We start from the raw sequence: 21,843 nt of genomic DNA on the forward strand, positions 1-21,843 counted from the left end.
CCCAACAAATATCAACTGCAAATAGTTTCTTTGTTAGGGGTGGGACTTCTCAGTGCTGGGATCTTCTCTGGTTTGAACTGCGTCTGTCACAGTCTGAGTTCATATATGTGTCAGTCCTGTTATAGCTGGATGATGCTGTTCCTTCAGGCATTTTCTGTCCTGAGGTCCAGCCGATGCAGCTTACTTCCTAGACTACCTGCTATGCGGTCTGAAGCTTTTCCCCCATCTCTGCGCTCTGGAGTTTGCTTCTGCAGTGCCTAAGGCAGCTCCCCCAGAATTAACTTCACGATGAGGTCAAGGCTGAGTCTTATGTGCTCTGGGCAGCTGTATCCTTTCACGTCAGTCAGCAGAGGTTATGGGAATGCGTGGAGGCTGCTCTAGAAGTAGCCTCCCCCCACAAGTTGGGCCACTACAGTCAGAGTCCTCTAGACACTACAAGAGGTGGGAAACAAAGAAAGCCAGGCGTTGGTCACCAGCACACACCCTCCTTCTGCGTCTAAGTGTTCGAATGCAGGAGGACCCTCCACATTTTGCTTGGCACACTTGGAGAAGTAAGTTGCGCAGAGTGTTGGTTCTGCTGTGACCAACTGGCTTTCCCATCTCTGACCCCGACTGTTCTTTGGAACATTAGCCTATCAGGAGTGAGACTCTAGAGAGGGCTGGTCTTATTCAAGGATATAAGTAAGATTTTAAATAAAACGACATTTCAAAGGCACTGATAATACTCCAGTTTGTCCTGGCAGCCTACCAGTCTTCCTGGAACTGTGAAAAGGGCCAGCAAGCTCTAGCACGGCAGCCCTGGGCACCCTGATGGCCTCAGGTGGGAAGCCTGGCCAGGCAGCCCTCCTCTGCCTCGGCTCACCCGGCTCAGACTGAGGAGTGTTTGCTCTGTGGTGGTCTGTCTTCCAGCCGTGCTATGGTGAGAACGGAGCAGCAAGGCCCAGCTTGCCTGGCCACACAGCCTCAAGATGGCACATGACACTGGTTCAGATTCTCGGAGCCTGTGACTGGTGGACAGCTCTAGGCTCAGTGGTGACACATGTGAGGTCTGAAGATTTCAGATGAAAAAGCATGACAGCCAAAATTAGCAAATACCACCCGAGGGATAGAAATGAAAAATGGATTCACAAAGAAACTGTGTCATATCCCCATATGTGACGTTGGAATTAATTAACACTCACCATTCACAATAAGGTATGGGATACATTTATTTTGAAGATTAGTAGAGTATGTAAATATTTTGGCCTAACTAGAAGCTGTGATTTATAATTTAACAACAGTGAGTGCAAGTTCAACATTGAAATTTTGTGCAAAATATTTTATGATTAGTCCATGACAATTGCTACATAAGCAACTATTTGCCAAATGGGCCAATGACTCGTTCTTGATACCTCATACAATACACTTCAGACAGCCTCAACGGTGGAACAGGTTACTCAGCAAACATGGTTGTACATACGCAAGTGACATTCTCATTGAGTGGGCAGTCTTAATTTGGATCCTGGGAAGGCAATGAGACCTCTGCAGCTTGGAGCTTCAGGCCTAACCAGGCCCTGGCAGCAGGGCCACACAGATCTCTCTGCCACATCCCCGTGTAGCCATGTTAGGGTCTGACAGAGAATGCTGCCCCGCTTGCTCAGGTGCGCTTCTGGCCATCCCATCGCTTCAGTGTGCCCCCTCAGCTCATGGTAGTCTCCAACAACCCTGCCCCATGAGTTCTGAAGCCTCATGTCTAATAACCCCCCTTTCACTACAGGAACAGCTCCATGCTAAGATCTGTAGGAATCTCTCTAAGATTTCAAAAGTAAATTTTTTTTGTGTTGTGCTGTGAAAATAAGCAGATTTATCCTGAAGACCTATATAACATTCAAATCGAGGGTCTCGAGGGGATTGTTATGGAGGAATAATAATGAGAGGGTCCCATTATGTTGCCTAGGTTGGCCTCAAACTCCCGGGCTCCGGAATCTTCTGCCCTCGGGCTCTGGAACAGCTGTGACTGCCAGACCCTCTGAAGGGCATTCACAAGTTGGCAAGCTCCTCAGTGTAGTTTAAGTCATCACAAAGGCACCGGGACAGTCATGACAGACTGTCACAATGTCACAAACAAGCATCTTCGGGTGACACACTATGAATGAGAAAGGATGTTTAGACTGAGAGCCGACTCCCGAAGGCCGGTCTCGAGCCACAATGGATGAGGCCGACAAATCCACCCGCCCAGGTTTAGTACCTCGGTCCCTAACAGGAACCTCAGCAATCAGAGGACAGCTGGAAAGCCTGGAGGGTGTTGACACCGGGTGGGCAGAGCTATGTCCTGGAGCAAAGAGCTGCGGGAGCAGTTGTCGAGTCTCCCTGACATCCCGCTGCCATGGACTAGGTGTTGCCCCTCCCAGTCTCCACCCTCTCAGCACCTGCACGGCTGACAAATGCTGGGATTTGGCTGAAGCACTGAGTTTCATCAGTGGTTTGTGGCAACAACTTAGGTTTGACTGCAGTTCACCTGTGAATTTCATTTCCTGGTTTGGGTACAATTTTAAAAGCATTGGTGTGTTAACCATTTGGCCGAGGGGTACTTCAGTAGAGGCTACAAGGAAGTCATCACAGCTGATCCTGAGGAGAAGAGAAAAGGATTTATGTTACTCTACTATGAAAAAAAAACCCACCCACACCCAGCCTTAGAACATAAGCCCAGGACTGAGACTCTCACAAACATTTTCTTCAGAGACTCTAAATTCATAATAGGGAAAAAAAGCTACGTGTTCCTAAAAGCCATAGCGCGGTTTCAACTGAAAATAAAGACTTCTGCTTTTCCTCAATAATGACAGTAAGACAGAGGGAGCGGACAGCACACTGTGCAAAACCACGAGGTATCAGCGAGGCACGCATTATCCCCGCGCTGTGGCAGGGAGTTCAAGTGTTGGCATGAAATCTAAAGCTGAGGAATCTAAGTCCAAGAGCTGCAAAAACGTTTTCAGACATTCAGACCTAAAGGAGCAACACAAGCTATGTTCTGAATCACTGTTAGAAATAAAATATGATTTGATACAAACAGGATAAAGGTCAGAGAAGAGAGCAAAGAGGCAGCAAAGAGGAAAAGCCAGACTCCATACTGGGTTAAAAGAGAAATGACTGCATTGGCCAATAGTGACGAGATGGGAAAAATTGAAATTGGCCTGGGAAACTGTAAACTCCTCCACACTCTGTAGGGAGGATCCAAGTAGGAGCTCAGGGAGAAAGGCTCTGCCAAAAATCTTACCTCAGTAGCCAAGCCGAGGATCAAGCCCCTGTGTCTCATTCCCACCAAAGACCCTGGCTAAGGGAGACCTGGCAGCCACACCCTTCCGGGAACTCGAGGCGACCTCATGTGGCGCACTGACAGCTGGGTGGGCCTTCCCGGGGACAAGGCAGGCTTCGGAAGCACTACCTCAGCCTGGTCCTCCGTGTCACCCTAGAGGTTAAGAAATTCTACCCCAACCAAAAGTATGCGCATTAGGCTAAGTGATCAATGTCAAATGAAATAGGCTCTCGACCAGAGACCCAGGCCTACCTCCAACCAGACTGCCTATCTCAAAAAGATGTAAAAGCGGAAAAACTCTGAACTGCCACAGTGAATTCCTAAGTGGTAGGGTTTAGTTTTAATTAAAATGAAACAACTAAGATTTTAAAAAAATAGTCTCAAATTATGAAACAAAAGTTAAACTCGTAAATAGTGATAGTGAACTGGCACTTCTCACACACTGCTGGACTGACGGAGGCACCCGCTCAACATGGCCACCCGCTTTTAGTCAGGATGCAGGCTTCGCCAGACCCAGCCAAGATGTTACTCCTATACATTTCTCTCAGATTACCAGGACCCAACCCCGTCCCTTTTAAATGATGCCTAAATTGAATTTTAACCCTGATTTGCTCTGAGCCAAGGTCCAATATATGCAAGTAAGTTAAACATCCTTTTGTCAGTAATCCCAAACCTTCAGCTACAGAAACAACCAAAACCAACAGAACCCAGCCTGGCCCACCTCACACACAGAAGGAAAATAGGAAGCGCCTACCTCACTCTCAAAGGACAGCTGAGGCCTGACCATCAGTGCTTACTGGACCAGCGCAGTCTCTGAACTATCAGAGAAGCCAACAGGGCTTTTCCCCTCCACAGAGCTTGGTATTTCTGAGAAAACCCAAACGATTTCAAATGCAGCTGTTATCACCAATCCACCAGTGGGGCAATAGTGTAAAATGATCGACTTTTCACATGTTAACCAAGATACATGATCTATAACATGGCGGCTGCACTAAATGCATGCGTATGCCGCTCATCCACGGTCACTCTTCACAGACACTGCCCCACATCTCCTTAGTTAGCTGTCTGAGGAAACCCTTCCCCACTCCACCCTGACATTCATTCTCACAGATTCCCTCCTTCACCCCAGAGATGCACAACTGCCTGGAGAAGGGGGCTATTACAAGGGTCTCTTTGCAAAGCCACCTCTGCGATGACCTGTGGCCCAAGACAGACTTTATCTAACAATTCACTACGGAGGAAAAATATGCCTAATAAAAACTACACCTCTTGCCTATTTCTTTCCACTACCACCATTCCTTACCACCATGATGATTTCATAGACGTTCAAGAACAAACTGAAACTGAACAGAGAAGACCGATACCCAGAGGGGCAGAGGGCTAACAGCTCAGGATCTTCCAGCAAGCTCCACAGTGTCTTAGACTCTCAAGAAAGTTGGTAAACTCCTGTAATAATTGTGACTCTTTTTGTAGGCCACTCAGCCTTGGTCAGAGCTACTGAACTTTGACCCTGCAGCTAAGACAGTCAGTAAACAGCTGTGTTTACAAAAGCAGGTAGTGGCCATCTGGCAGACTTTAGAAGCTGACTGACATAGCTAGAGCGGCCCCCAGAGAGGAGGAAGGACCAGAGGCAGGGTAACAGAGTGTCTCAACAGATGGTCTTACAGCAGCACCCAGACAGGAAGAACAGCCAGAGGACTGGTGCGTCAGGGAGGGAGGGACTCACCTTGACGATCACAGCTGCAACCGCAACCAAGCACACGAGAAGCAGCAGCTGCAGCCTTCCTTTGTTGAACTGTTTCAGCAGGAAGAATTTCGACCAGCTGACCTTGGACTCGCTGTTGGGAGGGTACCTGAGTTTGTTAACACTCTCTCCCTTTAACCCTTTTAACAAGCAGGGGCGCTGATGAGAAAAGGTATCGAAACTGTATTTGCCATGATAAGCCCCCATTCCACTGGCACCTGAAATAAATGGAGGAGAAGAATGAATTCCACTGTAGGGGTTTCCCATTTCAACCCAGACTGAGAAAGCCTGGCTGTGCTCTGCCTGAGGGGGAGACATTCAACTTCTTGGCCTTTCTTCCCAGAGATCCTTTCCCAACTTGGCTCCCAGTACACCCATCTGCCCTCTCAGCCAGGATGCAGGGCCAGGATCTGCATGCCTTCCGGGCTTGTGATGTCCTTTACACCAGAAGTGTGTTAAGAGTTTTGGGTGTTCTTTCCAGGACTCCCACCACAGCCCTGTGGCGGTCTGTACCTCCAACCCAGAGCTAGCCCATCTGCCTAAGGTCACATGGCTGCTAATGGAGGAAGCTAAAATGTGAGCCCAGGTTAGCCTGGTGCTAAATGCTGTGTGTGTGTTTCCCGTCAGTCCACATGACCTTATTTACCCATATCTCCTCTCACTTGCTTCCTCTAACTCCTTGAAGAGCAACTGAAAACGGGGTAACGAGGTTATACGGCTAAGTAAGAACAAGCGAGGAAACACTTCTGTCTTCCTGGAAGCTGCACTCGCATAGTCCACAATGCACACAACAGACAGCAGGTGAAACTAGCCTGCACGGTGGCAATGGACAATGATGGAAGGCACGCTGACTGAAAGCAGAGGACAGTTAGTTGGGGCCAGGCCACAGCTGAGCTACCAGTGTTCTCATTCAGAAATGCAAGACTGATTCACTGGAGAGACAATGAAACCAGAGGGAAACCCTGAGGACACTGAGGGAGGAGAGGGGCCAGCTAACACCACACCCATGGTAGGAAGGACCCAGAGGTAAGGACCAGACTACATCCACAGTGTTTCCCCAAGAACAAAATGCCTCTTGTCCATCCGCTAGAGAACAGGGGATTCTCATGCCTCAAACCAAGCAGTACTCAAGGAAAGGCTCTGCCCTTCCTCACAGAGGCTAGGGAGGAGGCTAGTGCATGTAGTCCTGACTACCCAGCTCAACATCACCTTGAGTAGAACACAAAGGGACATCAGGAAATACTGTTTCTGGCATTCTCAACTTTCTCTCACTGTACCTCACTTAAAATCAGGTATCTTACTAATCAATTTGAAACCAGATCCTTGGCCCTTCAGCCTCGTAAATCCTGGCAGCAAAGTTAAGGAAAGTAACTAGAAAAAGAAAGTCACCACAGCTGTGGTCTGACAATGAGGACAGAGAGTGACAGGATAGACAGTACTGGATAGGCCACTGGGAAATGACCCCAAGCCGGTGGCTGGAGGAGACACGGGGACATGTACAATAAACAGTGCCCAACTTTCAACAGCCTATACAAGAAATCCAGAAAACATGCTTCTAGCACATTTGTATTCCGAAGAAGGCCACTGTGGTCATTGGGTGGGTGGGGGGGGGCATTCTCATAAGCTCCAGTGTCTGAATGCTTGGTCCCCATTAGTGGGACTGTTTGGGTAGGATTGGGAGGTGTGGCCTTGTTGGAATGGGTGTGGTCTTTTTGGAGGTATACTTCTGGGGCTGGTCTTTGAGGTTTCAAAAGCCCACTCCGGGTTGAGTCTGAGTCTCTTTGCCTGCAGCCTGCAGACCACATATGAGCTCTCTGCAACGGCTCCAGCGCTATGCCTGTCTACCTGCCTCCATGCTCCCTGCCAAGACAATGGAGTAATCCCCTGGAACTGTAAGCAAGCCCTTAATTAAATGCTTTATCTTTTAAACTGTCTTGGTCACGGTGTCCCGTGGCAGCAATAGAATAATAACTAAGACAGTCATACTTACCCACACCTCCAAAGGGCAAAGAATTAACAGTGAAGTGCATGATGACATCATTGCCTGTGACTCCACCACTGGATGTCTCATCAATCACCCGTTTGATGAGCTGAGGACAGACCAAAGGCACCCAGGTCAGACCTAAGGTCCTATCACTCCCGTGTCTTGGAGGGCACTCACTATGGGCTCTAAGGACATGCATCCTGGCTTTGTGTGTCGGTGCAAGCTCTTAAGTTCAGGGAGATACAAAATTCATGTCAAAAATTACTAAAAATATTGTATAAAATTATCTTTGAGTTATGTATATATTGTCTCATGAAACACAGAAGGAATCTGTGCTTAAACTTAGGTCCCAGCTCCAAGACAGCTCATAATTTATAGGGAAATATTCCAAAATCTGAAAAAATTTCTGTGAGTTCAAGGCCAGTCTGGTCTACAAACTGAATGCAGGACAGCCACGGCTCTGTTACACAGAGAAGCCATGTCTCAAACAAGACAAGACCGCCTCAATGACACTAAACAAACAAACGTCATCCCACTTAGGCACCAATAAGCCTTGAGAATTCATGGCGGATTTCAAATGGGATTTCCCCGTGACCACAGGGGAAGAACTCTCCACGCAGATGCATGTTGCTAGCAGACTTTACTGAACCGTGCACCTGTCTCATTTCAAGTATGTGTCGTCGTGAGAATTCACGGGCACTGGAAGCTCCTGAAACCACCGTGTCACGACAGCACCTCACCATCAGAAACTGCACATGGTGCCTGGCCAAGGAACTCCTCATACCGACCGGTTCCTTCGTCCCCTTTCTCATTTTCCATTTCTTCAGGAGGATCCTGAATCTACATGTCCACACGGAAGCCATCATCTGCTAAGAGCAGCCGTCACCTACTGACAGGAACGGCAGACCACACAGGAAGAGGCAGAGCTCCCTACCCGACCATCCGGGGCTGCCATTCTTTGGGGACCTGAAACCCGAGTCCTCAAAGACATTCCTGTGATGGTGCTAGAGGCCTCTGCCTTCCCCAGCCCATCTGAGCGGCTAGTGACGCCATCTGAGCCACAGGGATCTAGGGATCCCTGTCACAAAACACACTACATGCTTGTGCACGTAAGTCTTCTAATTATACTGAGGAGTTTGTTATTTAAAAACTCACTCCCCCTGTGGATTCGCCTCTAATCCTAGGGGATAAGGGCACAGTGAGAACCCAAGGCTTCTGTACCTAAGACAATAAACGATGAACAGTCGTTTGGCTAACTCTGACATACAGTAAACCACATATGTTTTATAGCAATAAAGAAATCTGATTCTTGAGAGTGAATTGTTCTCTGTAAAGCCTTACCTTATTGTTGTGAGAAAATATGTAGAGTGCCAGGGGCTTTTCGCGATCATTTATGAAATTTATGGCTTCCTCCACATTTTTCACAGACACTATTGGGAGAATTGGTCCAAAAATTTCTTCTTGCATCACCTTGGAGTTAGGGTCAACATCAGTGAGTATGGTTGGGGCTAAAGACAAACAGACGGGCAAACAAACAAATGACACAAATGGTCAAGCTGAAGACAAAGAAAGCAAGACTCCCGCCCCTCTTTACTCCACTGAGTCAACCCAGCCACCCACTGGGCACCCACTGGGCACCCACTGTACAGATCCTATCAGCACCTCCACCCAACAGGCCAGGGCTAGCTTTGAGTGACAGAGGCGGTGACTCCTCCCCAAATCTGCTTTCCAAATCCACTGTGGAGCTCAGGGAGGAGTCCTGCTTTAGACCACGCTAATCTCCACAGTTTCCTTCTTTTTGTCTCTGGTTGACCTAAAAGTGGGTCACACCGCGAGTTAAGGTGGGAGGAGCAGGATGGAAAAATTCTGTTTTTTCATGGCATTCACGACCGTGGAACCATCCAACCTGGGGGAAATCTATGAGTTCCCTGATTATTTCTATCCCTTTAAGATTTGTCTTAACAGCTGATAAGAAAGTTGAGTAGATTAATTTGGGGTCGGCTTCCTTGCCCACCACATGTCCTTGTATTTCTTTCATCATCTTGTGTGTTGGTTTTGGAAATTGTATTTAAGACACCCAGTAAGAGCCGATGCCAGGGCTCAGGGAGTAAAGGTGCTCACCACTGAGCCTATGCATTTAACTTAAATCCCTAAAGCTCACACGGAGGAGAGAATGCCTCCCTCAAGTTGTACCCTGACTGATACATATATGCTAGTTTTCATGGCAGCTTGATTTAGTTGCGAAGAGGAGCCTTGGCTGAGAAGAAACCTCCATCAGACTGCCTGCAGGCAAATCTCTTGATTAGTGATTGATGTGGACAGGCCCAGCACACAGGCCATTACACCACCTTGGGCAGGTAATCCAAGGATGTTTAGGAAATCAGACTGTGCAAGCCACGAGGAGCAGGCCAGCGAGCAGGGGTTCTCCCTGGCCTCTGCTTAGGTTCCTGCTTCTGGGTTCTGCCTTTCGTGCCTTCCCTTGGGGATGGAGAATGACTCAAGAGTGACTAGGAGAGAGAAACCCTTTCCTCCTCAAGTTGCTTTTGGTAATAATGCTTTATTTCAGCAACAGAAATACAACTAAGATAGGAATTGGTGGTAGGACCACGGGCTACTGCAATGACAGACTTGGAGGTCTGTTTTTGGAGAATTATGGAAGAAGTTTGCACTAGAAAAGCCATTGAGTGCTCAAAGTTCACAAGCTGTTGTGTGAACTTGGAAGGCCATGTTGAGAGCAGTATAGACAATGGAGGTCTAGCTTGTGGAGTTTCAGAGGGACGTTTTGAAGAGTTCCTTAAAAACAATAAATATCAGGGCCATTCAATGTTTTGAATTAAAATCTGAAGTCTGGTGAGTTGGGGCTGAAGAATCAGCTATGAGTAAGAAGAGACCAACCGACATCAGTGAGGAGTAATCTTCTAGGACATGGTTCCTTAGGGTTAGGACAGAAGCTCCATTCAAGAGGTGGCCGAGGCTATACCTTGTGCTGGCAGCTGAACTTGGTATTGTGTAAGAGAGTCCCAGGTGGTACTGGATTTGAAGCCATGACAGGCCCACGAGGAGCAGCTAAAACTTAGAACCAACTTGAGAGGCCATTGGTACAAGTGTAGCCTCAGTTGCAGTAGAAGTTCCAGGATTAAAGAGGTCATGGAGAAAGGCTGAGGCTTGGTACCATATGCTGGTGAACCCCAGGGTTTTGGAGAAGCCAGTACCAGGGAAGGACCACCAAGCACAGCGGCGGCTGTGGAGTGGAGCCAGCCTATGAGATCCTATGAGACAACTGTGTTGTGCTGTGAATGGCAGAGCTGGAGAAGTGGGGCTGTCTAAGGCCTTTGGGGCCCTGAGGATGATATGTGGGTCCCAGAAATCTGACACTGAGCTTTACACTGTAGACTTTGGTTTTGTTCTGACTTCATTATAACCGTACCCTGGTTCTTCCCCCTCGAGTAGAAAGAATGTGATTTGTTTTGATTTTTACAGAAATCCACAGTTAGGAGACCTTGGATATGTTGGAGAAGCTTTACAATTTTAGAAAGACTAGAGTTTTAGAGAAATTCTGGATATCTAATGAGACTGAAGTTAAAGTGTTTGAATTTTTAAGGACCATGGGACTTTTAAAAGTTGGAATGTCTTATATCATAATGTTGATATTAATATGAGATCTTGGGGACTAACCAGGAGGGAAAGGTTATGGCTTAATGAGGAGAGAGGGACAGAGGGACAGAGGGACAGAGGGACAGAGGGGGGAGGGGGAGAGAGAGACAGAGAGTATAAATCAAATTGACAAGTGGTCAAAAGTGTTAGTTTTATGTCACTGAACACAAACTAGAGTCATTTGGGAAAAGAAAACTGCTAACTGAGAAGATGTCCCTATCAAACTGATATGTGGACAAGCAAGCCTATGAAGTATTTTCTTGGTTAATGATTGCTGTGGGAGAGCCCAGAACACTTTGGGTGGTATCAATCCCAGGCAGATGGTCCTAACTTGTCTAAGAAAGCAGGCTGAGCAAGCCACAGGGAGCAGGCTAGTAAGCAGCACCCTCCATGGCCTCTGCTTTAGTTCCTGTTCCAGGTTCCTGCCTTGAGTCCGGCCCTGAGTCCCCTCAGTGATGGACTATGAGCTGAGAGTTGTAGGATGAAATAAACCCTTTTCTCCTCAAGCTGCTTTGAGTTGTGGTGCTTTATTACAGCATTGGAACATTAAGTTACTATGGCACCTGTATGTGTATACGCACATATACACACACAAAGTAAGTAGAATGAAAAAATCAAGATAAAAAAATTAAATTCAATGTAACAAGGGCTAGGGATACAGCCCAGTGGTAGATTACCTGTGCAGCATGTGTGGGGCCCTAGGTTTACATAAGATGAAATTTGAAGTAATACACATTCATGGCAAAAGGCAAAATACACAAAGAATAAAAAGGAGCAAAGATCAAGAAGAGCTCCTCAGTGCACCATCTCTGGAAGGGTTTGGTGCTATTTAATTGTGGGGTTCTGAGCCACTTTCTCATCTACCACTGGGGATAATTATGTAAAATTCCCCTCTGCTTCTCATGAAAGTAACAAGATCACCTTAAAGGTGCATGCACACATACATTTTAGAAAGTACACTAAAAGCAATATTTACAGCTTGTGTAGGGTCAGTAAATGTTGGTTAAAATGCCAGATTGCGGGGTTGGGGATTTAGCTCAGTGGTAGAGCGCTTGCCTAGCGAGCGCAAGGCCCTGGGTTCGGTCCCCAGCGCCGAAAAAAAAGAAAGAAAGAAAAAAAAAAGAAAAAAAATGCCAGATTGCTATCTCCCACAGGAAAAGGTGATTTTTCCTTTACCTATGTAGCGTGTAGCTTCATCAGTCTCCCCACCAAAAGCTATTTTCTGTCCTTCAAGCAAACTTTTTATCCTCTTAAAGTGACGAAGGTTGATGATCCTTTCATAATCAGGAGAAGCTTTTACATTTTCCCCATAAAAGTCCTATGAAAAAACAACAGGAGTTACTTTGTGACAAGACCCATACGACTATTTCTTTAATAAGCTAAAAATCTACTGGTGTTTAAAAACTGATCTGGCTCATGTCCTCGCCAAATCCAACACCCACTCTTTAAATAATTTAGTACTAGTTCAGTAGCAGTAACTTCAAGCTTTTAGACAAGTTGAGCATTAACACATAAGGTAGACATTACACATGCACACTCTAACACTCTCTCTCTCTCTCTCTCTCTCACACACACACACACACACACACACACACACACACACACACACACACACACACCCTCCTGCCTGCACTTTTCCTGTTTCAGGTTCCTGGAGATCTCCCAGTCTCCTCACAGCCTGTCCTGGGGGAAGCGGAACGGATGTCAGGGAGAGGCCATTTGTTTGCCCATCAGTTGGTCTCTCCCAGAAGTTAAGCTGGGCAGTTGCTGCAGAGCCTCTTTGGTCTTCAAACCCTAAATAGTTACTCTCTTCTAGCTTTTACCTGAGAAGTTTGCTAGGCTTTGTTGTTTCCTTGGTTTTGTCTTCTCTGTACTGGTATTTTCACCAGTCACTGATAACAGTAAAACTACTCAATGTATCAAGATACAGCCATGTTAAATTACCAGGGGGAACAACTCAACGAGGATAACCAGTATTTATCATATAAAACAAACACAAAACTACGGACTTGTGCAAAGCTCAACAGCCTTGGGAAAGTTCTGAACCTACTGTAGAATCACAACAGGTCTCACCCACTAACCAACCTAGAACAACTCAAAGGTCTGGGTGGCAGGGATCACCCAGGGAGCCTGTTAAAATGCATGTCCTGTCCGAGGCAGGCCAAGGCCACCAACACAGCCAGGTTTACAGGATAACTGAATGGCGGAGTAACAGGCTGGAGGTAGGGAGCCACACCAGAGCAATGCCAGTCCTTAGGATAACGGCTAGAGACTTACTGTCAAGTGGCTCCCTCGTTATTCCAACGTGTCACAGCACGAACTCCTCAAGGGTAGGAAGAGGGGCCCTTGATCCTCTGGAAGTTACCATCATACTCAATAAAGCTCAGTTCTAATCCCCGACTACGTTCAGACTTTCAGGGACCTTGACCCACTCTTCTGCCCACAGCCCCCGATCCAGACAGCTTTGACACTCTCCCTGTCTGACTCCTCAGACCCCTCAGTCTCACCGACCCCATCTCTCTCCAGGTCTCACTGTCTCTTCACACATTACACTTCGCTACTATTCTCCACCCTTTCTGGTGATCAGTTCGCAAACAGCTCACCTCAGCGAGGTGACTTAGCACTCTTCATACCCGGGCCAAACACTCTCTAACAATGAAAACCTCATGTCTCCTTCAAATCTTGGCTTAGTTCACAGAACACAGTCTTCGCAGGTTCCCTTGTGTGCCCTAGAGGATGGATAACCCCTCTATAGCAGCTGTGCTCAACCTGTGGGTGCTGACCCCCTTGGGAGCTGAACGACCCTTTCAGAGGGGTGCATATCAGATATCCTGTGTACCACATATTTACAATTCCTAACAGCAGCAAAATTACAGTTACGAATAGCAATAAAAGATAATTTTATGGTTGGGGTCAAACATGAGTTAGTGTATTAAAGGGTTACAGCATTAGGAAGGTTGGGACCACAGCTCTACAGGGTGTACTTTAAGTAGGCATTTACTTCAAATACTGCCGTCTGGTCCTCTACACACAAGACAATGATAACCTTCATCAGCAAGAACCAATAAGGGCTTTCTTCAAGTGATTTAGAAACATTCTCTCAAAGCCGCAGACAACATGGACTTTTAAGTATATGCCTCCACTAATCGTCAACGAATCAACCTGATTTAAGTGGACCTGCACCAGCTCAGCCTCGACCCCTGCAGACACAGAGTGTTTTCAACTGGCCAGTAAGATTATGCAGTCACATATGCTACTGGGATTGTCTGGGTTGGGGATAGAAGTGAACAGAGATGCTGTCTGTAAATACTTCACTTGGCGTTCACCTTACTGAAATCAGTGGGACACAGACCTTCACCGTATCCTTAATCTTCTGTACGATTTGATCCTGGAGGGAGGCTTCACACAGGATATAGTCAGGAGCAATACAGGTCTGACCACAATTCATGTACTTTCCCCAGGTTATCCGTCTGAGGAGAAAACGAAACAAAACAGAATACCTATATAATTCACTCTTTTTCTTTCTTTCTTTTTTTTTTAACATATACGAGTGACCTGTCTTCATGCATACCAGAAGAGGGAATCAGATTCCATTAAAGATGGCTGTGACCAGGGGCTGGGGATTTAGCTCAGTGGTAGAGCGCTTACCTAGGAAGCGCAAGGCCCTGGGTTCGGTCCCCAGCTCCGAAAAAAAAGAACCAAAAAAAAAGATGGCTGTGACCTACCATGTAGGTGTTGGGAATTGAACTCAGGACCTCTGGAAGAGCAGCTTCTTAACCACATAAGAGTACTCTTACCTGCTGAGCCGCCTTCCAACCCCCATTGTTTCTGTTTTAATGTTTTCCCATGTCTTAGTTACTTTACACGCTGCCTTGACAAAACATCTGACAAAGGCAACTTAAAGGAGGGGAGCTGGCTTTGGCTCACAGTTGAAGGGTACTAGGTCAGGGCAGGGAGTCATGGTGGCAGGAGCTTGATGTCTGGTCACGTGGCACCCACAGCCACGAAGGAGAGAGCGGCCAATGCTTATGCTCAGTTTGACTTTTCTTTCACCCATAACCCCAGACTTAGGGTGGGCCTCCCACTTCAATTAACCTGATCTAGAGAATCCCTCACAAAGCCCAGAGATTTGTCTTCACTATGATTCTAAATGCCATCAAGTTGACAGCCAAGGTTAAACATCATGCCAGCGGATATGGCTCTGGATACTTAATAATTGTTGAAAACAGAATAAATAAAAACATGAGCTGTAGATCATTTAGTTGCAACTTAGATGCATTTTCAGATTTCTTTTCCGTTTTGTGTGTGCGCATGCGTATACATGGAAGCACGCATGCTAGTGTGTGTGTGTGTGTGTGTGTGTGTGTGTGTGTGTGTGTGTGTGTGCAGGCCGGACTCCTTCCACCTTGCTGAGGCATGATCTCTCCTGTTTCTGCTGCTCTGCTTGCTGCATACCTGAGGCCTCCCATCTACTCAGAAATCTGGCTTTTTTAAAACATGGGCTCCAGGTATCAAACTCAGATGGTCGGGTTTGTGCATCAAGTACGTTTACCCACCAAACCATCTCACCAGCCTTTAGAATACATTTTCAACTGAGGTAGAATATTCTAAGTAGCAAGAAAATGAGTCTGCCTAACAAGCTGTAAAGACTCGGCCTGCAGGGAAAGAGAGCGGCCTCCCAACACTCCTTCCTTACTCCGGACAGTGAGCACAGATCAGGTTCTGGCTCTCCACAGTGCCTACAGCACTGCCGGTGAGCTGTGCAGGTACAGCCGGCACAGCCAGCATCCTCTACCAGGCTCCTCTTCGTAGACCCCCTTCCCCTTCCTACGAACAGACAAAGCCCTAGCACAAAGCCTAGCACTCACCACTGGTCTCTTTTTTCAGATGCTATGTTCTATTTAAAGAGGCCAATCAGCAACCCTGACCCAACCACCTACCTCCTCCTCGGTGCTGCGGCTCTAAAGGAGAGAAAACCATACCACCCAGAGCACAGAGGCAGTCATTTCCGGGTGTCAGACGTAATTTAGTGAAGAGGGACTGAACTCTTAATTTCTGGTTTGTAGGGGGTGGTTCTGATGCTTTGACGGGAATCATTTAGAGAGGTTATAGAGTACAAGGCATGGTTTTCAGATGGTGTTACAGGCTGAAATCTAAACATAATTCAGGGATAGAATTTTAACTCTTTAAGTTAGGAAGGATGGTAGAGCACTTTATCTAACTGACAAACATGGTGGATATCATACTTCATAATTTACATGATTGTTATGGTTTTGTTCAATTTGTGTCTGATAGAAGAGGTGTTTTTTGTTTTGTTTTGTTTTGCTTTAAATTGGACAGAAAAGGTGAGATGTAGTGGGTGCTTTGGATGCTTTGATCGGGAATCTGCATGTGAACGATAAAGTTCCTGTTCCTCAATTGGTTCTTGATGGATCAATAAAGATACCCATGGCCAGTGGCTGGTTGGAAGGGGTGGGACTTCCCAGTTTTCTGCAGGCAGGACAAGCTATACTGGTTCCCAGCTATTCAAAATTTTGTCATAGTGTTTTGTTCGCAAAGGATCTCAGCAGAGAAGTGAACACCCTTTCAACTGAGACTTTGAACACTTTGCTAATCACTGGACCCTTTGGACTATCTCATCAAGCAGCAAGACATTAGAATTCCTTGCCACAGGCTCAGAGTGTAGCTTAATGTGGAGGACAGGCTTACCACAGTAAGGCCCCGGATTCAATCCCAACACTGGGGGTGGGGGTGGGGATGGGAGAAGCAACACTGGGCAGACTTTCTTGCCAGGTTTATCCATAAGAATATTTCCAAACTTCCTAAGGAAAACGCCATGCTGGCAGGACCTGTGTGTGGCTTCCTCCTCCAGCAGTGGCATCGGAAGAGAGTTTGAGAGGCTCCGGTTATTCCTGAGCACACCAACCACCAAAGTCTGGTGAGCCTTGACTCTCCAAGTCATGACGCTCAAGTGTGAAGGGAAATAAGCCATTATCGAAACTTCCACCTGCTGGGAAAAGCCTCAGGAACAGAGCCAGCCCCACCTGCAAGCAACGTCCAGGTCACAGTCTCTGTCAATGTAGCATGGGCTTTTGCCCCCGAGCTCCAGGGTCACAGGGGTCAGGTGCTTGGCAGCAGCCTCCATGACAATTTTTCCAACTGCGGTGTTTCCTGTGTAGAGAATGTGATCAAACCGCTGCCTCAGAAGCTCTGTGGTTTCTTCAACGCCGCCATTAACAATCATGTACAGGTCCTCAAAGAGAGAGAAACAGATTCTTGCTTTGTCAAATTAATCTTATTGCCTCGCATCAGCGATTTTTGCCCGAAGGAATTAGTAGCCCTCAGCAAAACCAAAAGATCAAAATCACCTCCTGAGAGGAGCCAATCAGGATCCGAGAGGAATGGAGGACAACGTGTCTGCTGGCATCCAGGAACCACCAAGCTACACAAGACTGAGAGTCTGGTATTTCTTTTACGTGAGCTTGTCAGTGGAAGCACAACAGAGAGCTAATGCACTGGGGTAATGTGTAAGATGAGGGGAGGATGCTCTGAGGGGATTTTGTTGCTGTTTCCTTCTGTTCTGCACAGTGTCCAGAGCCTTGTACACCTCCTGATGCATCTCCAGCAGCGAGCCATCCCTGTGCTCCGTCCATGACACGGGGAAGGCAGGGCTAAGCCTACAGTGAATGAGTCCCTATCTGCTGAATGAACAGGATGAACTCGGAGCATCCGATCTGAGGAGCTTAGTTCTGAAGCAGATCTGGATTAGATGCATGCTCTGCCACTCACTAGCATTAGTGACTTTAAACACTCTCTGGGCTTGTTACTGGGAAAAGTCCCATGTCACATAATGTCTATTCCGTGCCCGGTATATGCACTATGCCTCCCTTAGGTAGGTAACTCTGAGAGAAAATACTTGGAGTGATAACAGCATGGGGGGAAAAGTAATGAATGACCAAGGGCAAACAGCAAGGAAAGCAAGAGATGTACGAAGGCATCTAAGCTGCCTGATGGGTGAGCTGGCAACCTCTGCTTCTCATCTGATCTCTTGTCCATTAGCAGGCTAATTAGATCTTACTCGCTTTGTAGTTCAACAGACCAGTGTAGTGTAAGTTTCAGTTTTTCCACGCCTTACTCCATAGGTAAACTGGCAGATGGAGACCTTAACCCTGTATCTTCTAGTTCCAAGTCCTACTTGATCTATGACACTTCTAAATCTTCCATTTTATCCTTCTGCATTGGATAACCATGCTAGAGAACAGAACTGTTCTGGGAGCTATGAGAACGGTGCTAAGGACAGAACAAAACTACTAAGAACTGAAGTCGGTCACAGGGAAATTACCAATTAATAAACAGAATACAAACCAGGGGTTTTAAAGTTGCCTTTTGATGAGAGCTAAGTGGATAACATCCCCTGCAGAACTGCACTCAGGACCCCATAGTCAGAATACAGCCAGCTTCCTCTCTAGAGAACAGGACTTCTGAATTTGATCCCCTACCCAAAAGCTGGGGGGTAGCACACCCCCTAGCCAGCCTTTGATGCTCTCAGTACCCGCATGTTAACTCGGGGTGCTGGTTCAGGAAGGCACTTGCTTTCAGGCCTTTAAAAAGCAGAAGTGCTGGGCTGGGGATTTAGCTCAGTGGTAGAGCGCTTACCTAGGAAGCGCAAGGCCCTGGGTTCGGTCCCCAGCTCCGAAAAAAAGAACCAAAAAAAAAAAAAAAAAAAAAGCAGAAGTGCTCATGTAATAACACACTGATTGTTCGGTTAGGAAAGAAGAAAGTGATCAAAACATGCTAGCTTCTCTCTCCTTAACTATTTCACTAAATGAACAATGTCTGAAATGGTATCCTCAAGTGCTGGACGGTAGGAGGAGATAGGAGATATGTATAAAGCCACAGGCCAGATACACTGTCCTGAGCAAGGACAGTTGTTGGGTCATTCTACTGGGTATTTTGGAGCCTGGCTTCCTTTTATTAAGTCAACTGTTGTGGACTTAAGGAAACCACACTGATCCCCAGCCAGCAATGACATCCAATCGCACAAGAATCGTACCTGTGTTTTCTACCATACACAGGTGTGTTGAAGACGAATCAAGATATTCTTACCTGGTCTAAATACTGAGGGAGGAGTTCAGCCAAGATCTTAGCCGTGTTTTCACTGAGTTCCGAGGGCTTAACAATGGCAGCATTTCCTAAATGAATCGAATAGCACAATAACATCATCCAGGACTTGAGTAACTTTATTAGTTACACCATGTAAACCTGCCCCACCGCAGATCTCCTGCTCTCTTTCATGTTTTCCTTCCCAAGAGCTAACCCGTTAGCTTTCAGCATCTCCGGGTCACTCACAACAGGCTCTGCCAGCTATGTCAGGCTATGTCAACACAAGTTGTTGATCTGGAGCTTCCAAATGAAGAAATCAATCTGTTGGGATTTACTATACACTCTAGCTAGTGTTACACCCAATACCTTTATTTAAATAAAGAACCTGGTCAGACTTTGATTTCAGATGGGTTTGTCTAAAGACAAAGCCAGTAAACTAAAACCACATTAGAATATGGATGCCTGACTCTAAAGTCTTGGGACTACAGACTCATCAGCAGCCGTTGACTCTCACAGACTCCTGCCCTAGGTACTTCGGTAGTCACAGAAAACCTCAACTTCTCCTCAGCATTCATAAATGTTAAGTACACAAATGAATTCTCAATAGATTGATGCTGCCAACCAAGGCAAGCCACTAAAGTAAGTGTATTTAACTAGACACCTACAACCAATGTGACAAAAATATAACCCTCTACAAAGCAAGGCACCAGACCTGCAGCAATGGCTCCCACCAGTGGCTGCAGGGTCAGAACAAAAGGATAGTTCCAAGCTCCAATAATCAGCACGACTCCCAGAGGCTCTGGCTGAACATAGGCCTCGTCCATCATGGTAAGCAGGTTCTTCTTCGCTGGCCGAGCAGAGGCCAATTCAGGAAGATTCCCCAGCATGAAGTCAATCTCCCCAAGGATGGTAATGACTTCATGACTGTATGCATTGAGTTCACTCTGGGAAAGAAAATCAGTTACACTTACACAAACGGTACAGTATACTTGGCTTAGGACAGTGGTTCTCAACCTGTGGACTGTGACTCTTACAGGGGTCGCATATCAGAGAGTTTATACTGTGATTCCTAACAGTAGCAAAATTACAGTTATGAAGAGGCAATGAAAATAATTTTATGTTTGGAGGTCACCACAACTGGATTCAGAGTGGCAGCAGTAGAAGGTTGAGAACCACTGACTTGGGATGTCACAAAGCTCAGACCAGTTGCAGTGACAACTGGTATTACTAGACACCACCCCCACCCCCGGTTTGATATCAGATATATATATATATATGTATATATATACATATATATATATTTAATCTCCAAGTTCTCAATACCGCACACCCTGGATACTCTGATGGCTCTTCCTCTCCAATATATTCAGTGCCTCTAAATTCTCCACTATCGATCCAAACCTTTTAAAATAAGGTTAGGGGCTAGGGAGATGGCTCAGTGGTTAAGAGCACTGACTGCTCTTCCAGAGGTCCTGAGTTCAAATCCCAGCAACCACATGGTGGCTCACAACCATCTGTAGTGAGATCTCATGCCCTCTTCTGGTGTGTCTGAACACAGCTACAGTGTACTTATATATAATAAATAAATCTTTAAAAAAAAATAAAATAAGGTTAAAATTATCTCTTTCACCATCACCTCCCAATTTATAACAGCCTGCCGCAGTCACAATTTAGGTGCCATGGCAACTTTGCTTTTGAGCTGCATCTTAATACTTCATTCTTAACGCATACAACCACAGTCACATTTTTATCTGCACATGTTCTATTTTGCAACCAGATTTGAAATTCTGGACTTACTGTATGTCTTCAGGAATCCTACGTATGTACAAACACACAAACTATCTGATGTTTGAAGAATGGATGACTCATAGGGTTTAATATTCATTACCCTATCTTTGTTTACTATCACAGCCCCTCTTTACCAAAAGTACTCTGAAGAAAGCTTTCTAGCTTCTACTACAACTACTGTTACCGTTTTTTGAAACGGTCTTTGATTACAAACCTGAAAATATTGGTCTTACCATACCTGAAATACAGATAGAAAGTAAAAAGTAGAAACAATATTACTAGAGAGTACAGGAGCCTACAGGTGTGCCCCAAACACTGCTTAAAATCAAAGCTTGCGTCTAAAGAGGCTATATGGTTTCACCTGGGACCTCATTAGAACTCTCAGACACTGTCTCCCACGGACTAAATCAAGATTTGTATTTTAACAGGTCCCCAGGGTGATTGTCAGTATACTAGAGTTCAAGGATATATATGATTAATGATACACAAGGCCATGAGGGAAATTATGGGTGCTGAAGATTATTAGGAAATAATAACACTGTCAACAAAAAGAAACCATTTTTAAAACGTTATTAAATAAGACGGGGGAGTGAAATAGCTGAACTGTACCAAGCAGACAAACTACTGACACAGACTATCCAAAGTTAATTGCACATTGTAAGGAAAGAGACTAAAAATGCAGCAGAAAAGGGCAAGGCTATACAGAGCATTTACAGGCGAGAAACTGCCGGCCGCCAAGTAAAGCATGCACTTCAATATGAGTGCAAATACAACAGTTTGGGCTCTAAGTGGGGCTGGAGAGTCCAGAATCCAGGATAACTCTGCTTCCTCTTTACTGCTGGATAAACAAAACCGAACAACCTGCTACAGAACAAGAATAAGGTAGCGCACCGGGCCCCTCCCAGCCCGTGGACGCTCACTTTGCTCAGGTCTGCTGCGATGGCTGCCAAGATGTCCTTCTCTCGCTCTTGCACCATCCTCCGGAGGGCCTCGAGCTGCTGCAGTCGGAAACGCAGCGGCCGCGATCGGCCGGACCGGAACGTCTGGCGAAGTCGTTGGACCTGTCGCTCCATGGCGGGGCCTGAGGAGAACGCCGAGCGAGGCAGGTGAAGCAGCACAATACCGGTAAGGCACTGCTCGGGATGACGCCACAGTTCACTGCTTCTCGGGACAGCTGGCTTCCATCCGCCTACTGGCCCAGACCAAACCCTTGTGTGGACCAAACCCCAGCGCTCCGCCGCTAACGACAAAGTGCGTACCCATTGGCTGGGCCGCTGC

The 21,843-nt window shown here is 46.4% G+C and overlaps 1 protein-coding gene across 2 annotated transcripts; it reads right to left on the reverse strand.

Annotated features, from left to right (window-relative positions):
- Positions 1-1,190: 1,190 nt before the first annotated feature.
- Aldh3a2 (aldehyde dehydrogenase 3 family, member A2) lies at positions 1,191-21,779 on the reverse strand. 2 transcript variants are annotated; one of them, XM_087574209.1, is made up of 11 exons: positions 21,486-21,779; positions 19,490-19,721; positions 18,781-18,866; positions 16,719-16,927; positions 14,027-14,144; positions 11,851-11,992; positions 8,362-8,528; positions 7,027-7,126; positions 5,019-5,254; positions 4,047-4,159; positions 1,191-2,607 (listed from the first exon to the last, which is right to left on the reverse strand). In XM_087574209.1, the coding sequence occupies exons 1-10, from the start codon at positions 21,636-21,638 to the stop codon at positions 4,079-4,081; spliced, it is 1,524 nt and encodes a 507-aa protein (XP_087430335.1). In that variant the 5' UTR covers positions 21,639-21,779; the 3' UTR covers positions 1,191-2,607; positions 4,047-4,078.
- Positions 21,780-21,843: the final 64 nt, after the last annotated feature.

This window comes from Rattus norvegicus, chromosome 10 (assembly GCF_021556685.1).
Source record: "Rattus norvegicus strain SHRSP/BbbUtx chromosome 10, alternate assembly SHRSP_T2T, whole genome shotgun sequence".
NCBI classification, from domain to species: Eukaryota; Metazoa; Chordata; class Mammalia; order Rodentia; family Muridae; genus Rattus; species Rattus norvegicus.